A 16,754-nucleotide genomic window follows, 5' to 3' on the forward strand; every position below is an offset into this window, starting at 1 on the left:
TTAGCAGGAAGTTAGCTCGCTAGAAACTAGCGAGCTAACTTCATTGATGTAGCATGTTCTGGGAGATTTCTGAACAAATTAAAACGTACAGCTCTGCTACCACTTCTAACATAAATGAAGGCCGAAAACTAAACAGCAATGACTTCTGTAGGGTTACTGAAGTTGGGCTAGCTGGTATATAATGATGTGCTACGTGATCGCTAGCGACACAGCTATGTTACCATAAGATTAGCACAGTGAAACCAGTGGATGAACGCTAACTTTTTCCCACTCGATAGAAGTTGGAGCAGCTGCGAGAGAATTCAACATTAATGAATCAATGGTACGGAAAAGAGGAAGCAAGAATATTGAGTAGAGTAAAGTTTGACTTATCTGACTGTTTTGTTTCGCTTAATGCACCTTATGTATGAAAACAGGCCCGTTATCGACAGTGAGCCTTTCGGCCCGAAAAATACGGTATACCCAGTGTCCTGCACTTAAACATTCATTTAATATCACGTACACATATACACATACCCCCAAGAAGACACTGAGAAAAAATAAAGAATAACATTGAGACTGTCTCTTTGCCATAAGTCATTGTTGATTTTGTGTCTTCACTCTCCATCCCCTGCCAAGCTGCACCTGTGATTCTGCAGCTGCTCGCTGATGAGCTGACAGATAAGTAAATCTTTTCTTGGATCTTATCCTCTGCATCCAACATCATGGTTGTAAACCGCCATGAGTCTCCCATCAACGTCAAACTTATAGACTTTGGCCTCGCATGTCCTGCGTCTGCAGTGATGCCTGGTGACCGTGTGGAGACGGTTGGTTATAGTGCACCTGAAGTTATGCTTGGCCTTCCTTACAATGAAGCAAGTGACATGTGGTCTCTGGGGCTGGTGGCTGTGGAGCCTGTACAGGCGTGCCACTCTACCCTGGAAATGAAGACTATGATGTTTTGAAATTCATCATAGAGACTCAGGGTCAGCCACCAGATCATGTTCTAGACTCTGGCGTGTACACTGAAGACTATTTCATTGAAGACAACGACAACCAACAGCGCTGGACATTTAAGACTGACCAGCAATTTCAGTACGAGACAGGATATGAGTCCCTGGAGACAAGATACATCAAACTGACGCGTCTCGATGACCTCGAACAAGTTATGATGTTTAGAAGAGGACCTGAAAATGGCCAACGTTTGTTTGTAAGCTTAATTAAACAAATGTTGGCCTTGGATGCACACCAGCGCATAACACCGTCGGAGGTTCTCCGGCATCCCTTTTTCAACCCTAAGAGTTCCCCTTGCATTGACATTAGTGCCGAAAGACCACAAAACCCTGTGGTCTTTCAGCACCCTTCAAACTTGAAATGCAAGAGATCAGAGAAAATCAACTGCAGTTTCCAAAACTCGGTTGAATTTTCAGCAAGTATTCGTACACACGTCAGCCAGCCCATCCTTCAGCTCAGATGAGCTTGAAATAGTTGAAGGGAGCATTTTGGGAAACCACTACAAGGTAGAGGCTTTCCTCGGAGAAGGGGGCTTTGGTATTGTAGCCAAATGCCGTGATACCAAAACCAACCAAGCTGTGGCTATTAAGGTGAACAAGAACCGCACTGATATTCTGCAACAGGCAAAAAAGGAAATTTTCATCCTGGAGCAGCTGAGAAGGTTGGATCCAGATGCCGCCAACATTGTTAAATGGAACGGCTTTTTCCTTGACAGAGAGCGGGTTTGCCTGAAATTTGAACTCCTAGATCAATGCCTGTGGGACTACATAGGGGACCCGAATAACCGGTGTCTCCCCATAAGCGAAGTCAGGCCAATTTTAGGTCAACTCACAAATGCTCTGTCCCACCTGGGTTCTTTGGGAATAGTGCACGCTGACCTCAAACCTGGAAACATCATGGTTGTAAACCGCTATGAGTCTCCAGTCAAAGTCAGACTTATAGACTTTGGCCTCGCATGTCCTGCGTCTGCAGTGATGCCTGGTGACCGTGTGGGGACAGTTGGTTATAGTGCACCTGAGGTTATGCTTGGCCTTCCTTATAATGAAGCATGTGACATGTGGTCTCTGGGGCTGGTGGCTGTGGAGCTCGGTACAGGCGTGCCACTCTACCCTGGAAAAAATATGATGTTTTGAAATTCATCATAGAGACTCAGGGTCAGCCACCAGATCATGTTCTCGATCCTGGCGTGTACACTGAAGACTATTTCACAAAAGACAACTACAACTACAACCAACAGCGCTGGACATTTAAGACCGCCCAACAATTTAAATATGAGACAGGATATGAATCTTTGGAGACAAGATACATAAAACTTAAACGTCTGGATGACCTCGAACAAATAATGATGTTTAGACGAGGACCCGAAGATGGCCAACGCTTATTTGTCAGCCTTATTAAACAGATGTTGGCCTTGGATGCACACCAGTGGATAACACCCTCTCAGGTTCTACGGCATCCCTTTTTCAGCCCTGGCCTCTCCAACAGGTTCCCAAGTATCAACACTGAAAAACCATACAGAGTCAATCTCCAGCATGGCATCTTCCACCCTGGACCAAAGTGATAAAAACACAAACTGGGGTTGGAAAAGGATATTAACAGCAAATTACACTGGAAATATTAATTAAGCTGCTCCAATAATTATCACTTTGGCTTTTTTTTTAAATTTTCACTCCCCCCACCCCAACCAGTCGTGACAGAGGGCTGTCCCTTCCTGAGCCTGGTTCTGTCGAAGGTTTCTTCCTTTTTAAAGGGAGTTTTTCCTTCCCACTGTCGCTAAATGCTTGCTCATAGGGAATCTTCTGATTGCTGGGGTGGCCAAAACTCTAGGGGAACTAGCAATTCCAATATTCAAAGCAGAGCAGCGGACACCTTACCATCACATCAGTCCCTTAATCCGACCTAAAACACCATGTTTACAGAAATAAATTCCATACAAATTGGAGCCTCCTAGTAGACATACCTGTGTTATAAATGTGAAACGCCTCCAATTTTCAGAAAAGTTGACCTCTGACCTTGAAGTCAAGGTCACTGAGATTTAAGCTTCACAGAGATTTTCAGTAGATGCAACCATGGTATTGATTTGAAAAATCTACACAATCACAAACTTGGATGTCCACAGCACCTCGCCATATACCAAAGATTAAGAGGTGTTTTTTTCTAGGTTTTTATAAAGATTACAAAACACAAATAACAAAAATGTCAACGCTATTTTGATGTTGTCTAATTTAGTGCAAAAAACAAAACAAACCCAAAAATTAATAAATAAAATAAATATATATTACATACATATATATATGTATATACTACATACTATAAAACATTTTAGTGGTTCACAATGGGGTCAATGAACAGAATGAAGGAAGTGAGTCATTTTTATATGACAATGGTGTGAAAAATCATTTTTTTGTATTTGTTTGTCACACTTAAACATTTCAGATCATCAAACAATAAATTTTTTTAATGTATAAAGAAAAAAATCCTTTAACTGTCCAGTTTTCTTGATGTTATTATGCTTCTACCACTGGTTTGTCATTAATAAATCAGACTTTGATTGCTGCAGCAGAAAAAAGACGAATAGAAAATGGTGCAGATTTACACTTTACCTGAAACAGAGCAAAAGTGCTCTTTACATAGGTTAATGAATATTAACTAATATAGGCTAGATATTTGGACATTACTAGCTTCATTTGGGCCTTCTGAGCCATTAGTCCTCTGGCTTATTGGAATCTTGACTGTCTCCAGTTAGTCCAGAATGCTGCTGCAAGGTTTTTAACTAAGACACGAAAAAGAGAGCACGTTACACCAGTTTTATGTTCATTACACTGGTTTCCAGTACATTTTAGAATTCATTTTAAAATCTTGGTACTGACTTTTAAAGCTTTGAATTGTGATGCCCCTTTCTACATTTCTGATCTTTTAGAACCCCACGCTCCCTCTCGCAGCCTGAGATCATCTAATCAAAGGCTGTTGGTAGTTCCACAAACACGTTTTAAGACCAGAGGAGATTTTTTTTAGAGCAGTGGCCCCCAGGTTGTGGAATGCTCTCCCTCCATCATTACGTCGCCTTGAATGTATTTATTCTTTTAAAAAGCAGCTTAAGGCTCATTTATTTAGATTGGCTTTTAATTAGATTTGATGATGATTTCACATCACTAAGCAGACAGTGACTTCACTGTACTCAGATGACCTCTACAGTCAACAGACCTCCATCCAATACAGCACCTTTGGGATGTGGTGGAACGAGAGATTCACAAATCTGCAGCAGCTGTATGATGCTGTCATGTCAAATCTCTGTAGGTTGTTTTCTGCACCTTATTTAAAGCATGCCATGAGGAATTAAGGCTGTTTTGAAGCAAAAAACAGGTCCAACCCAGTATTAGCAAGGTGTACGTAATAAAGTGACCAGTGAGTGTAAGGATCAGAACAGTTCAGATAAGTAAGGAAATGAAAATCTCCATAAACTGAAATCATCTCTCTGTACCTCTCACAGAGAACAATCTTACCGTCAGCCTGCTCCACAGGCACCATGTGGGAGGTGGCACTACCCTGAACTATGGTGTCACCCACCAGGTGGCCAGACTGGGTCACTGCACGCACCAGCTCAGACACACCTGCACAAAACAGCAGAAAAAAGAAAGTAAAAATTATCACAAATATTCATCAGCTTTATTTAACAGCATTAACACAGCGTGATTTTAAAAGATAACAAATTACAAACAAATAACTAATTTTTTTCTTTCACATTCTGTTTCGTCTCACCCGTGTTGTCAGCCAGGAAGGCCACTCTGGTAGAATTTAATCTCTCCATACACTCTAAGGAGGCTTGACACCTGGATGCAAGGTAGTCTGCAGAGATGGAGCGACACACTTGATGAGCGCATGCACACGAACACGCTGCTACACAAAGAGGTGATGTTCACAGTTGCACTGCACAGAATCCACACGTCAGATTCTGACCTGCCGAGCTGGTGCAGCTGATGTGCGCCGGGTCGTCTATCTGAGCCAGACTGTCCTGGATGATCTTCTCCGCCTCCTCCACGGCGCCCTGCAGGCTGGCCCAACGAGCCGCTGCCAGCTGGCTCTCTAACGCCTGCTCCCTGCTCTCCTGTGGACAAACGCACACAGTCAAACTTACAAACATCGCAATCTGCACACTCAGAGCCGCTCGCGTCTCCCACGTGCTCGATTTAAAGTGACTAAAATTAAGAAGTTTACAAGGGGAGATGTTTGAATTCATCACCTTCTCATTGAGTTGGTTCTGCAGGGTTTCAGCACTCTTCACCCTGCTCTCTCTTTCAGTCACCAGCGAGCTTTGGACCCGCTCTAGCTCCTCCCCCCGGGCCGCAAGCTCCGCCTCCACCTTCGACAACGACTGGACCAGCTCGGCTTTCTCCGACTCCAACGCTGCCAGCTGAGTGCCGAGCACCTCGCTCGACTGTGTCGAGGAAATAAAACATGGAGGGATTACGAAACAAAAACAATGAAGTGAGAAGAACAACAGAAGGAAACGATTTGGATGGTCAGGATAATTCACAGCTGTCGGGATCAGGAAGAGCTCTGACCTCACTATAAAAACCCAAACACACACACAAAAAAACCCCACTTCATCTTTAACCACAATAACCATGTTGTCTCAGACCCCAGAGCTTTGGGGTTGACCTTTAAATAAAGGAACTCTGGGAATTTGTGGTTTTGTAATGTAGCTACATCCTCCTGTCTTTGGACGAGAGCAGTGGAACTTGAGCCGAGTGCCTGCCCTTTTATTTGCAGGTAGATAGTGAAGTGTAAAAGCAGGAAAAGGTGAAAGACTTACAGCCTGGGTGCCGGCAGGTCCGACAGACAGAGGAGGAAATGAAGAAGAAACAGAACTGTTAGGCTTTTTAAAGCTGCGGTGTGAGAGCTGCTCATCGGGGAGAAGGAAAAATAAAGTGACAAGAGCGATAAAATGTGGGCTGTGGGAGCGAAAAGAACTGGAGAGAGGCGGAGGAGGACAGAAAGAGTGATGGAGTTGATAAGTGGATGCTGCAAAGAATAGGAAGTCAGGAGTGGGAGGCTGAGAGACGGATGAAAGGCACAGGGAACAGAGCATGTGCAGAGAAACGGTACAGTCGTCGGGGATCCTGAGGGTTAACAGCATGATTCAGGGATTTATTTATTTATTTATGTTTAAATTACGCTTATCCCGTTATGAATTTTCCTGTAAATGATCTCGTTAGCTCCAGCTTTTTTTCTCCCCTCTGAAACATCCGTAGTTAAGATCCTGGAATGAAATGCTGCACTAATGTAAGGGACTAAATATCCGTGTTTCCATAAGCAGTTAATGTTTGTGCAAGATTTTTACCGCTCTCATCTCTCGCTCTCTCTTTGTTTTCTGCAACTTTTTCTATTCAGCTCAGCAATGACAAAAAAAACAACAAACAAACCGAGAGGCGAATAAGAAAAGAAACGAGGCGGTGAGGGGGAAAAAATGAATACATAACAATTGCTTCTGTTTAAATTTCTCCACTGTGAAAATCGTTTTATTCAATCGCTGATGTCAAACAAACGAATTAGCATTTCAATTCTAACACAAGCTGCGCTTTGAGCCTCTGAAGCGGTTCGCGTACAGGAACAGTCGTGATTAAGAGAGGAGACGATGAAAAAGAAATGGAGGGCGTGGATGATGGACGGGGACGGAGTGTGTTTTTATGGAGCGCGATTGTGACAGAAAAGCGGTTATTTATCTTTGAGTCATTGTCCGGGATGTGTTGTTACCATTTAAAAGTACTGTGTAAAAGTGTTGAGCATCCCTCATTTGTTTAATTCCAACAAGCTTTGCTATGAGCACCTTTATTAGAGATAAGCCTCGTTTTCCCCTGACAGCTCTCTGGGTCAAACCGGAACCAGCGTCTGATGAAAAACTGACAAACTTTCAGAAAGCCTGGAGAATTATTGCTTTAGATCACTTTACAAATGCCAAGAAAGCCTGACTCCTTCGAAGAAAAATCTGCAGATCTGAGGCTTGGTGTGCTCCAGGATCACAGGAGGATACCAGCTGTATTTAACTTTGTCCCTTCTCTGCTGCCAAGCTAGAGAGTGACTGAGATCATTTAATAATTGATGATTAGAATAAGAGTGTGTGGTGTCAGCGCCCCATTATAAGACTTTATACATAAAGATCACACAGGTCACCCATGTCATTAATCTTTTCGCACACTCTTGTGTTAGTTGGTGTTTTTATAGATTAATGTTAAAGGGCAGGGAGCGGGCTATAAATTAGTTTTGTAAGTTTTCACAGCAACTCCGGGATCTGGATTTAGGATCTGAGCGAAGAAAGGAGAGGAGAGGGAGACCTGCTGCGAAGAGGCCACGCTGGTCTTCAGGGAGTCCAGCTCTGCCCGGCTTGAGACCAGCTCTCTCTGGAGCTCCTGAAGATGCTCGAGCTGCTCCCGCTCCTGAGCAAGAAAAGCCCAAATTAAACTTCAGACATCTTAAAAACAACAGCCTGTTTGGTCACTTTGCGGCAGAAAAATCCAACTTTACCAAACTCTGCACACCATTTGGAGCGAAACCGTACTGCTTTCCGTACACGTTTGGCAGTGATGACCAAACCAGCCTCGTTCTCACCTGTCTGTCCGCCGCCTCCTGAGCGGCCTTCACCTTCTCCTGCATCTCTTTCCTCACCGCCTCCACTTCATCCTGTGCCGCCCGAGCTACCGTCATCTGCCGGGTCACCTCTGCGTTCTGCATACAGACACACAAAGAAACACTTGTAATTCAGACAGCAGATCCTCAGCTTGACAGAAATAAAGGACACGAGGAGGCCACTGCGATCTAAGGATCTCATGAAGTAGAGGGTCTCACCTTTCTCAGCAGGTCTGCGTGGCTCTGAACCAGCTCGGTGTACTTCTCCTTCAGCTTGGTGTAGCGCTGCTCGTTGGCCTGAGCTTTTCCTGGTAAAAGTCGCGTGAACACATACAGAGAGACACACACACAGCAGGTGAAGCGGCTATGTCAGATGACCATGACCAAAAATTCGACTCGTTGACTGAGTAGATAATGTGCCGGTGTAGAATAAACAAAGCCTTACTCTCAATCTCCGTTAGGCTTCTCTGCTCCTTCTCCGTGTCCTCCCTGACCCTCCGCAGGTCGTCCAGTTCGGCCTTCAGGAACTCGCTCTCTCCCACAGCCTGTAGCCTCAGGTGGCTCTGCTCGGCAAGCTCCGCCTCCAGCTCGTTGACTCGCCCCCGCAGAGCCTGGCACAACCGGCCGCTCTGGCGACGGACAGGAGAGAGGGGGAAAAGGTCATACGTTTTGTGAGGATGCTGCTCGGATAAAGTTAGGAAAAAAGCTGCTGTTTTTACCTCCAGTCTGAAAGACTCCAGCTCCTCTTTGAGGGCCTGGATCTCCCTCGTCAGCTGCTCGATCAGCCGGTCTCTGTCATTAACATCACAGATAAAAATGAATCTAATCTGATCTTACAAGATTGTTGTTAACATAAGCAAAACTTTAGCTATTTGGGGTACGATGGCACACGTGTGTCCTGGACTGTTAGAAATACTTGGCAATATTTGTCATCTCTGCTGCTCTACATAAAACTGGAGAACAAGATTCACACGGTACCATTCAGGCACCAGAGACATGTTTACGCAGCGCTTGGGCAATTTTATATACAATAAGTGTTTATTCATGTCACTCTGCTCCTGTAATGACACTCACTTGTCATCCTTGCGCATGCCGTTCTGACTGTTGAAGTTGAACGGGTCGATAGCAGCCGAGGTGCCAAACAGGTCGTCGAATTTTGTCTCCACAGGAGCCTGAAAAGGATAAACACACAAATCACATAGCAACCTAAAGTGAAACATGTCACCACTTTTTTTTTTACTTTGATAATTATGATAGCTCATGAAAATCCAGTATCTCTTGTATTTAGAACATTTCCTTTACAGTTTGTGTTTGTACAGTTTGGATTGTAATTTACTCAGAGTGTCTGATGGGCTAGTTCAGTACACGCAAGCACAATCATGGGGAGAACTGCTGACTTGACAGCGGCCCAGATGATCATCACTGACATCCTCAACAAGCAGGCACAGAAAGAGCCTGCAGAGAAGGAGCTGACTGAGGCTGTGGTCAGAGCACCACACGCTCAGACATCTTCAGGAAACCGATCCATTCCTAAAATGAAACCACTTGTCAACCAGAGACAGCACTGAAAATGTTTTACCTGGACTAAGGACATCCGCTGTGGTTCAAAGTATCTTTCCAGATAAAAGTAAATTGTGTATTTCATTTGGAAATCAAGGATCTAGAGTCCAGTGTGAGATTTCTGCAGTCTGGGATGATGTTGAGCGCTGTGTCACCTGCTGCTGTTGGAGGTGTTTGATCCAAAGTCAACACAGCTGTCTACCAAGAGATTTTAGAGCACTTTATGGAGAAGCCGACTTCACACGTACCCACGGTTTGTCGACCTTTTCATTAGTGCACTCGATCGACCTGCCTGAACTGAACCGTACTTGGAGGTATTGTCAAGAGGAAGATGAGAAACACCAGAGCTAAAAATACTGACAAGCTGAAAGCTTCTGTCAAACCCTCAGTAACACTTCAGCAGTGCAACGAGCTGATCACGTCCATGTCATACCAATAATTTGCACCAAACTGTTTAAGGTTGGACCTTAAACAGTAAAACCTTTTTTTTTTTTTTTTTTTAAATTGATCTTATTAAATATTCCAATAAGCTGAGACACTGGATTTCATGTGCATCTGAAAAACAACATAATTAATACTATACAAACCAGATGTATACAGAGGAAATGCTTAGATAGACGACACATTTAAATATAAATCTATGCGATGCGGCAGAACAGCTCTACTGGATCCTATACGAGTTCACAGATGTTCCTAATAATTTGGCTGGACAAACAGATGGGCCAAATTTAAGAAGACAGCATCCAGAGCTGCTTATCTGGTTACCGGCAGTACGGGGACGTCCGTGTCCACCAGGTCGTCCGTTTCCACTACGTGCTCTGACTCCGGGGACGACGACTCGGCGGGGATCACGACCACGGGGCTGATGTGCTCCGACAGAGCAGATGCACGCAGGAAGTTTGGAGGGTTCTGCGACAATCAGAAAGGCACGAGGTTATTCTTTGTATAATGTCCTGGTTTCGTCAGGTTCATCACAGTGGAATCTATTTGCCTACATTTTCATGAAAGCGTGACATCACATTTCATTTTCAGTTGTGAAAAACGATGGGATTCAACAACAAAGATAAAAGCTTTGAACTGAAACTTTTACACGTTTAGGTGTGGTTTAAATGCGCGTAAGTCCTCACCTCAGGCAACTGTGGGATTTGAATCAGCCTCTTAAAATACTGCAGGTTACTGGAGCGATAAAACAGACTCTTTAGCCTGAAAGCAAAAAGGGGAGAGATATAAAAATGAAAAAGAGGAAACGGGAAAACCTCACTGAGAAAAGCAGACAGAGCAAAAAGGTCTGACACTAAAAATTCATTCAGCACGGTAACAAGAGCTCAGAGAAACTGTGACCAACTCTGTGTGTGTGTGTGTGTGAGACACTGAAAGTGAACTTCATACTTCTTGAACTGTTCCTGGAAGCGATCTCTGTGGCCCTGGAGAGTGTCAGCTGGAAGGCCTGCGTGCACACAAAGACAAGTGGCCAGGAATTACTTACAGACAGGTAGATCAGGATACTTTAAAACATGTCTGACTGCATACACATACGGGGGGATTTGATTAAGAATACTTCAGAACTGCAAATTTCCACATCTACCTTTCCAGAGAGTAAGAAAAAGGCTTTTTGAAACTGAGCTGCTGGTTAATTTTTTTTTCCCAGTGAGGCTTTGAAAATTTTCATGAGCCCGAGGGGTTCTGAGGAATCCATCAATTCAGAGAGGAGAAACGCATCTCTCAATCTTTGAAGATAACTGTCAGAGATTTTAAGTATGCACACATCTGAGGAATATTAAGAGCCAAAGGTAAGGCTAGAAATCCTACAGCTAAACCCAGTGCAGTTCAGGAGACACAGGGCTTCATCAGCTTGTACTTAAGTGGTGCTTACGAGTGAGACCTTGAATACAAGCCCATACTACAGTATTTATTCGTCTGTGATTTTACTATTGTAGGCAAAATGATGATGTCAAATATTTGAGGTATAGTAATGTTCAAAAGTGTCGAGCCGCCCCACATTTCTTTATACTTTTCTTGGAAAAGGTGCAGTGACTTATTGAAGCGGGCAAACAAAACTGCATTGGGAGTGTGTTTGGGATGATTATCATGCTGAAAGTTGAAAGTGATGCCAGTAGACGGATCAACTGAAGGTCCAGATGCATCACTCAGGTCCTGTGTCAGGTCTTTTTCCTATTTCTTAAAGATGTGACTTTCAGATGCTGTTTATCTGCTGTAGATAGTTTTTTTAGTCTTTCCCTTTCTTCTTTTGTCCTGCATCTGTTCAGTTTCCTCAAATTTGTTTAAGGACACATTGCACACCACGCTGAGATATGCCAAGTTTCAGACTAATAGCTTTTTGAGAATTGCCTTGTTGGTGCAAAAATGCTATTTTGTGGAAATTGTTACCAGCAGTCTGTCACAAAAATGTTTACAAAGTGTGTAAAGACATTGGGTCTTTGTTAGGTTGTCTGTTACGTGTAGACACAACACTGGTCCATCCACTGATCATTCGACTGCACTTGAATGAGTCACAAGTTAGTGTTAAATGGCTTAAGCACATCTGTGCTTTAGACAGATGTGATGGCAATGACTACTATTTACCTTTAGCAACAAATTACAGAAGCATTAAAAAAATATGGCAGTTTTGTTCATCGCTAGCTGCAGACCTAATGTTGCTGTTGTGTTTGTTGACCAGTTTTGAACATTAAAAACAATTAACATTAAAATAAAAATACAATTATGATTGAAACTGGTCAACAAACACAGTGAGACTAAGTCTTAACCACATCTGATTAAGCCGAGGATTTGCTCTCATAAGCTAAGGTCAGAAAACCATAAACAACATATAGGATTAAAAAAAAAAAAGTTTCAGAGTAAGGCCCGTGTTTATTTTCCTGCACAATCTCAACTAATAAAAAAATGGAAATAATCAGTTATCACCATGGACGAAATCCTACTTTAGCTAGACATCAATAAATGCAAATCGGCCCAGTCTAACAAGGGATTCCAGTCACTTCAGTGATATTCAAAAACTGCACAATATTTGCATTTAGTAACGACAACACTGAGCACCGCTGCAGTTATTGAGCCTGCAGCCGTGTGTGTGCTCGACCAGCAGGGGTGTGTGACTCACATGAGTGCAGCTTAAACAGCAGCTTGACGGTGTAGTCATACAGGTGGCTGCAGTCGAGGATAACCTGGATGAGGGGGGCCAGACGACACTGACCCGCCGCCGTCACAGAGACCGACCGAGACATGTCTAGAGAGCTGAACACTGTGAGGAGAGAGACGGTCAATAAATGCAGACCCAAAAATCAATGCACACACATACACACATGAGCATTAGTAATTATTGCAAACAGTGGGAGACTCATCGATCATACATGTTTCATGACTCAATCAACTCGTGCTCTTCATTTTACTGCTTCTGCCACAATTAACTAATAAAGTGTCTGAGAGCAGCACACGGCTCACTCTTGCTGCACTTAAAGGTTTTAAGTGACGCAGAGAGAGAGAGCAGCAACCTGAACACTAACAGGATTGTGTGACTCGCTGTCATTACGCCCCCCTCTTTCATTTCCCTGCTGCCCTGCTCACACTATCCCCAAAGTCAGCCGCTGAGAGCCTATGTGTAAAGCTGAGGTGTGGTTTCCTGCTTAGTCACAGCGTGCACACACACACACATGCACCTAGATGTCTGGCCTCTTCACCCCCAGATGACGTGATGCTTTTTAGAGAACAGACCACATGAGGAAGCTGACGACAGCATAAGAGATTTGGGTGCAACCTCGATTTTTGATTTGTCAAAACACGACATGTGATCGCCAATGTAACGAAGAGATATGATTTAGGCTTGGGAGCAATATTAGGAGTGAAGTTGGGGACGAGGGTTTGATAACATCACCAGGATGTTGAATGAAAGCCATGATAAATAGATACCAGAATGTAATTTCCTCCTGATCATTCATAAATGGAGGCACGCAGCCTTCCTGGCATTTCTTCTGAGCTCCTGGTCACATCCCAGCGCTCTATTTTTAGCTCGACCCACACTTCAAGAGACATTAACCTGGGATGACTCACCCAGACAACAAGGGGGGCTAAAATATAACATGAATCCACAAACAGCCTGGCAGTAAACTGAAACAGAAGAGGTGGAGCTCTGACGTGACATATATATATATATCATGACATCATCTTTATTTCTGCGCACCATTGTGCAGAGACCTCCGATCCGTCAGACTGCGTATTCCTGTCTGTGAAAGTGTGAACTTGGATGCATTCATCTGTGGGTGTGTGAATGTTAATGCGCACGGTTTCAGATAAGCACAGCTGGCAGCGCAGTCAGACCAGAATAACTTACCACCCAGGAAGAGGTTGAGCTCACACTCCAGGTAGTCAAACATCTCTACGGTCAGCTGGAAGCTACAGGACAGGAGAGAGACACGCAGAGCTCATTTAAATAGAAATGCTAAACTTAAATAAATAAACACTCTGAAAACACATCAGATCTCATGCTGGATGTCTACACCGATATGGACTGGATAATCTGTTAGCAACACAAGGATGCCACATCATTAGATGGAAACAAAAAACATTATGCCACAGGGATTTTATCGAAATGTCATTGTAGAAACTCATAACGGTGCTCGTTAGTTTGCTTGTTTGCATGCCTGACAATGTTGAGGCTCATAAAGATGATGGATGGTGTGTCCTGCAGAGGTCTCCTCTCAAATCTGGACCAGGGCATCACTGAGCTCCTGGCCAGTTTCATGTGCAACCTGGTGGCATTGAAACATAACGTCCCCGAGGGTTTCTATTGGATTTAGGTCAGGCAACCATGAGGGGCAGCCAATGGCATCAGTTCTAACATACTCAAGGAGATGCCTGTATACTCTCACCACATGACGCCGGGCATTGCCATGTACCAGGAGGAACCCAGGACCCACTGCACCAGCGTAGGGCCTGACAATGGATCCAAGGTTTACTGATACCCAATGGCGGTGTTGTTGTCATGGATACACCTCCTCAGGCTATCACTAACAACACAGTCATGCTGAATGACGTTACAGGCATCATAATGTTCTCCACGGCTTCTAAAGACCCTTTCATGTCTGTCACATGTGCTCAAAGCAAACCTGCCAATTCCGGTATTCTATGTCAAATTCCAATTGGACTCCACGGTGCTGGCAGTGAGTACAGGACCCTCTATAAGTCCTGATTGTTTGGTCAGAGACATTCACACCAGTGATCTGCTGGGGGTCATTTTCTAGCTCCGGCAGTGCTCATCAGGATCTTCATCGAACAAAGGAGCAGATACAGATACAGGTCCTGTTGATGAGTTAAGGACTTTCTACGGCTCAGTCAAGTTCTCCTAGAGTAACTTTCTCATGGAATCTCCTCGAAACAGCAAAACCCAAAACAAAACAAAAAGCCCAGAAAGGAATAGTTATGGGCAAACTATCCTAAATGAAGTGTTTGACAGCTCTTTCATGTCTTCCTTTTGCCCGTGTTAATTCGATCCATGTGGCTCGCAAAAACGAATAAAAGACAACTGAAACCTCTCCGCGTCCGTGAGATTGCTCTGACACTGATATACATGCCTCAGATTACAACATCGATGGCAAATCTAACAAATGGGTACAGAGCACTTGTAACATTAGATTTCTTTTAACCTACAGACGAGTGTTTTCCTTCTTTTACACACTTCTTTCCATTTCTTCTGATTTTCCACAAACTTTTGCTCTTTTTTTGGGAGAAAATATCAAACAAAAACATGTCTGGTTTATTACTATCAAAGCATTAAAGAAGCAGATACCGATCCAGGACTGTTGGCTTACGTGACCATCTCTTTCCAGATCGGGAGCATATCCAGGCACTTCCTTAGCCACCATTTATTCCTAATATGTCTCCTATTGAACATCAAAATGTTCATCAAAGGCCAGCCACAACCAGTAACCACTGCACAGCTGCAGCCTGCACTCATCCAGGAATGCAGAGCAATCTCTCAACAACAGATCCGGACACTTGTGCAGTCCATGCACAGATGGGAGACTGCTTGCATCATACTGAGTGGAGGCTATACCTCAAATGAAACATCTTCTGTAAACGTGTTAAAGTGTTAGTATGTGTCAAAGTAAAGAACAAGCCTTTTGGTTATCCCCATGAACAGCCACATATTATCCGTGTGCGACTGTCCAGTAACAACTGAAGGATTTTGCATTTCACACTTTTGCTCCACAAAGCTGAGAAAAAGGCAACGCTGCCAGCACAGCGGTCCTGTCTGCCAAACAAAAACAATACGAGCAGCCGAAGCAGCGACTCGCCACACTCACAAGTTGTTGACGTCGTTCTCTCCCGCCTCGTCGAGCTGTCGGTTTGACATCTGAAGGTTTCCTGGAAAACGAGGGTTCTGAAAGACAAAGCAATGTAAAAGTCCTGATTACGGTTATATACCAGACCAATCTGATGGTTGTAAAAAGCAATGTGCTATTTAAATTAAGATTCATTAATTAGTCTGAGTACTGTGAGTCAAATAAGTTGTACGAGCGGTTGGAGATGAGGGAAGGGAGACCGGACAAAAGATACAAATGACAAGGCTTTACTTTGAAACACCCCGTGAGTATTTCACACTATTTTGTACTTTCACCCTACTACTTTTACTCGATTACTCCATTTAAAAACATGTAGTGAAATAGCAATGTCAATCTACGCGTAGTGATCCATTTTTAATAGAAACAACTGATTAGAGCAATTGTTAGTAATACTGAATTAATATGCATACTAGCAGGCATGCATCATATGCATGTTTGCCACTTTCCAGGTGAAAATCCTCAACCTTGGCAAAAAACACCCAGACCTTCTGGGACAGCACCGGCACTGTATTCTGGTCCCTCCTTAACTCTACTCAGATGTCTCATAAAAAGCTACACTACAGATTCTTGGGAGGCCATTAGTGTAAAAGCTGGAATTTTCTCTGAAGCCACCCGCAGAGACCTGCTGGCACTAAAAGGAGAGTCTGAGACAAAGATAATGAGAGACGAGGGAGAGTGGTGATGGGTTTTATAGGTCAGGCCAACTCACTTTGATGTGAAACTCCATTTTGGTGATGAGCAGTTTGAGGTAGATGCTGCACAGCTTCCCGTAGCCTTCACTCAGGTGACCCTGATGTAGAAAGACAGAAGAGGAAGTGAAGAAATCCAAGGAAACAAAGGAGAAACAGTTTCCCCATGTCCTTCCTTCTAAAGGTCACAGGGACACCGTGACCTTTAGAAGGTCTCACAGTGTACGGGTGAATGCAAAAACCCAGTTGACAATATCTCTAGCCTGTGAGTGAGGGTGGTAATGACATAACAGGAAAGAAAGAGGCCACAACCTTTGTCCCACTGACCACGCTTCCTGTATCCTCCTTCCTACTGACATCAGCAAAACTGAGTTAGTGTAATAAGGAATATCTTAGACCTCCACCCCAGTCGCTGTTGCTCAATTAATCACTTAGGAGTGTCTCTTGAGATTTTTGTGGCTAAATGTATTGCAGTTGACACGCTTGCATTTCATCAGAGTCACCGGCATCAATATAATGAAGAGAAATCTGCTCA

The 16,754-nt window shown here is 43.8% G+C and overlaps 1 protein-coding gene across 1 annotated transcript in view; it reads right to left on the reverse strand.

The window, feature by feature from the left end:
• Positions 1 to 16,754, reverse strand: part of hip1 (huntingtin interacting protein 1) — a 51,249-nt gene that overhangs the window by 9,736 nt on the left and 24,759 nt on the right. Inside the window, exons 5-21 of the mRNA XM_085371327.1 lie at positions 16,240 to 16,320; positions 15,492 to 15,568; positions 13,520 to 13,581; positions 12,293 to 12,433; positions 10,567 to 10,624; positions 10,305 to 10,380; positions 9,943 to 10,086; positions 8,692 to 8,789; positions 8,337 to 8,409; positions 8,063 to 8,246; positions 7,837 to 7,925; positions 7,600 to 7,716; positions 7,326 to 7,427; positions 5,234 to 5,428; positions 4,951 to 5,098; positions 4,753 to 4,839; positions 4,497 to 4,604 (exon numbers count right to left, since the gene is read on the reverse strand). Coding sequence (XP_085227453.1) covers positions 4,497 to 4,604; positions 4,753 to 4,839; positions 4,951 to 5,098; positions 5,234 to 5,428; positions 7,326 to 7,427; positions 7,600 to 7,716; positions 7,837 to 7,925; positions 8,063 to 8,246; positions 8,337 to 8,409; positions 8,692 to 8,789; positions 9,943 to 10,086; positions 10,305 to 10,380; positions 10,567 to 10,624; positions 12,293 to 12,433; positions 13,520 to 13,581; positions 15,492 to 15,568; positions 16,240 to 16,320 — 1,840 coding nt within the window. The remainder of the gene's footprint in view (positions 1 to 4,496; positions 4,605 to 4,752; positions 4,840 to 4,950; positions 5,099 to 5,233; positions 5,429 to 7,325; positions 7,428 to 7,599; positions 7,717 to 7,836; positions 7,926 to 8,062; positions 8,247 to 8,336; positions 8,410 to 8,691; positions 8,790 to 9,942; positions 10,087 to 10,304; positions 10,381 to 10,566; positions 10,625 to 12,292; positions 12,434 to 13,519; positions 13,582 to 15,491; positions 15,569 to 16,239; positions 16,321 to 16,754) is intronic.

This window comes from Diplotaxodon limnothrissa, linkage group LG14 (assembly GCF_057381915.1).
Source record: "Diplotaxodon limnothrissa isolate DT_005_m linkage group LG14, D_limnothrissa_male_GT1.1, whole genome shotgun sequence".
In the NCBI taxonomy this organism is placed as follows: domain Eukaryota; kingdom Metazoa; phylum Chordata; class Actinopteri; order Cichliformes; family Cichlidae; genus Diplotaxodon; species Diplotaxodon limnothrissa.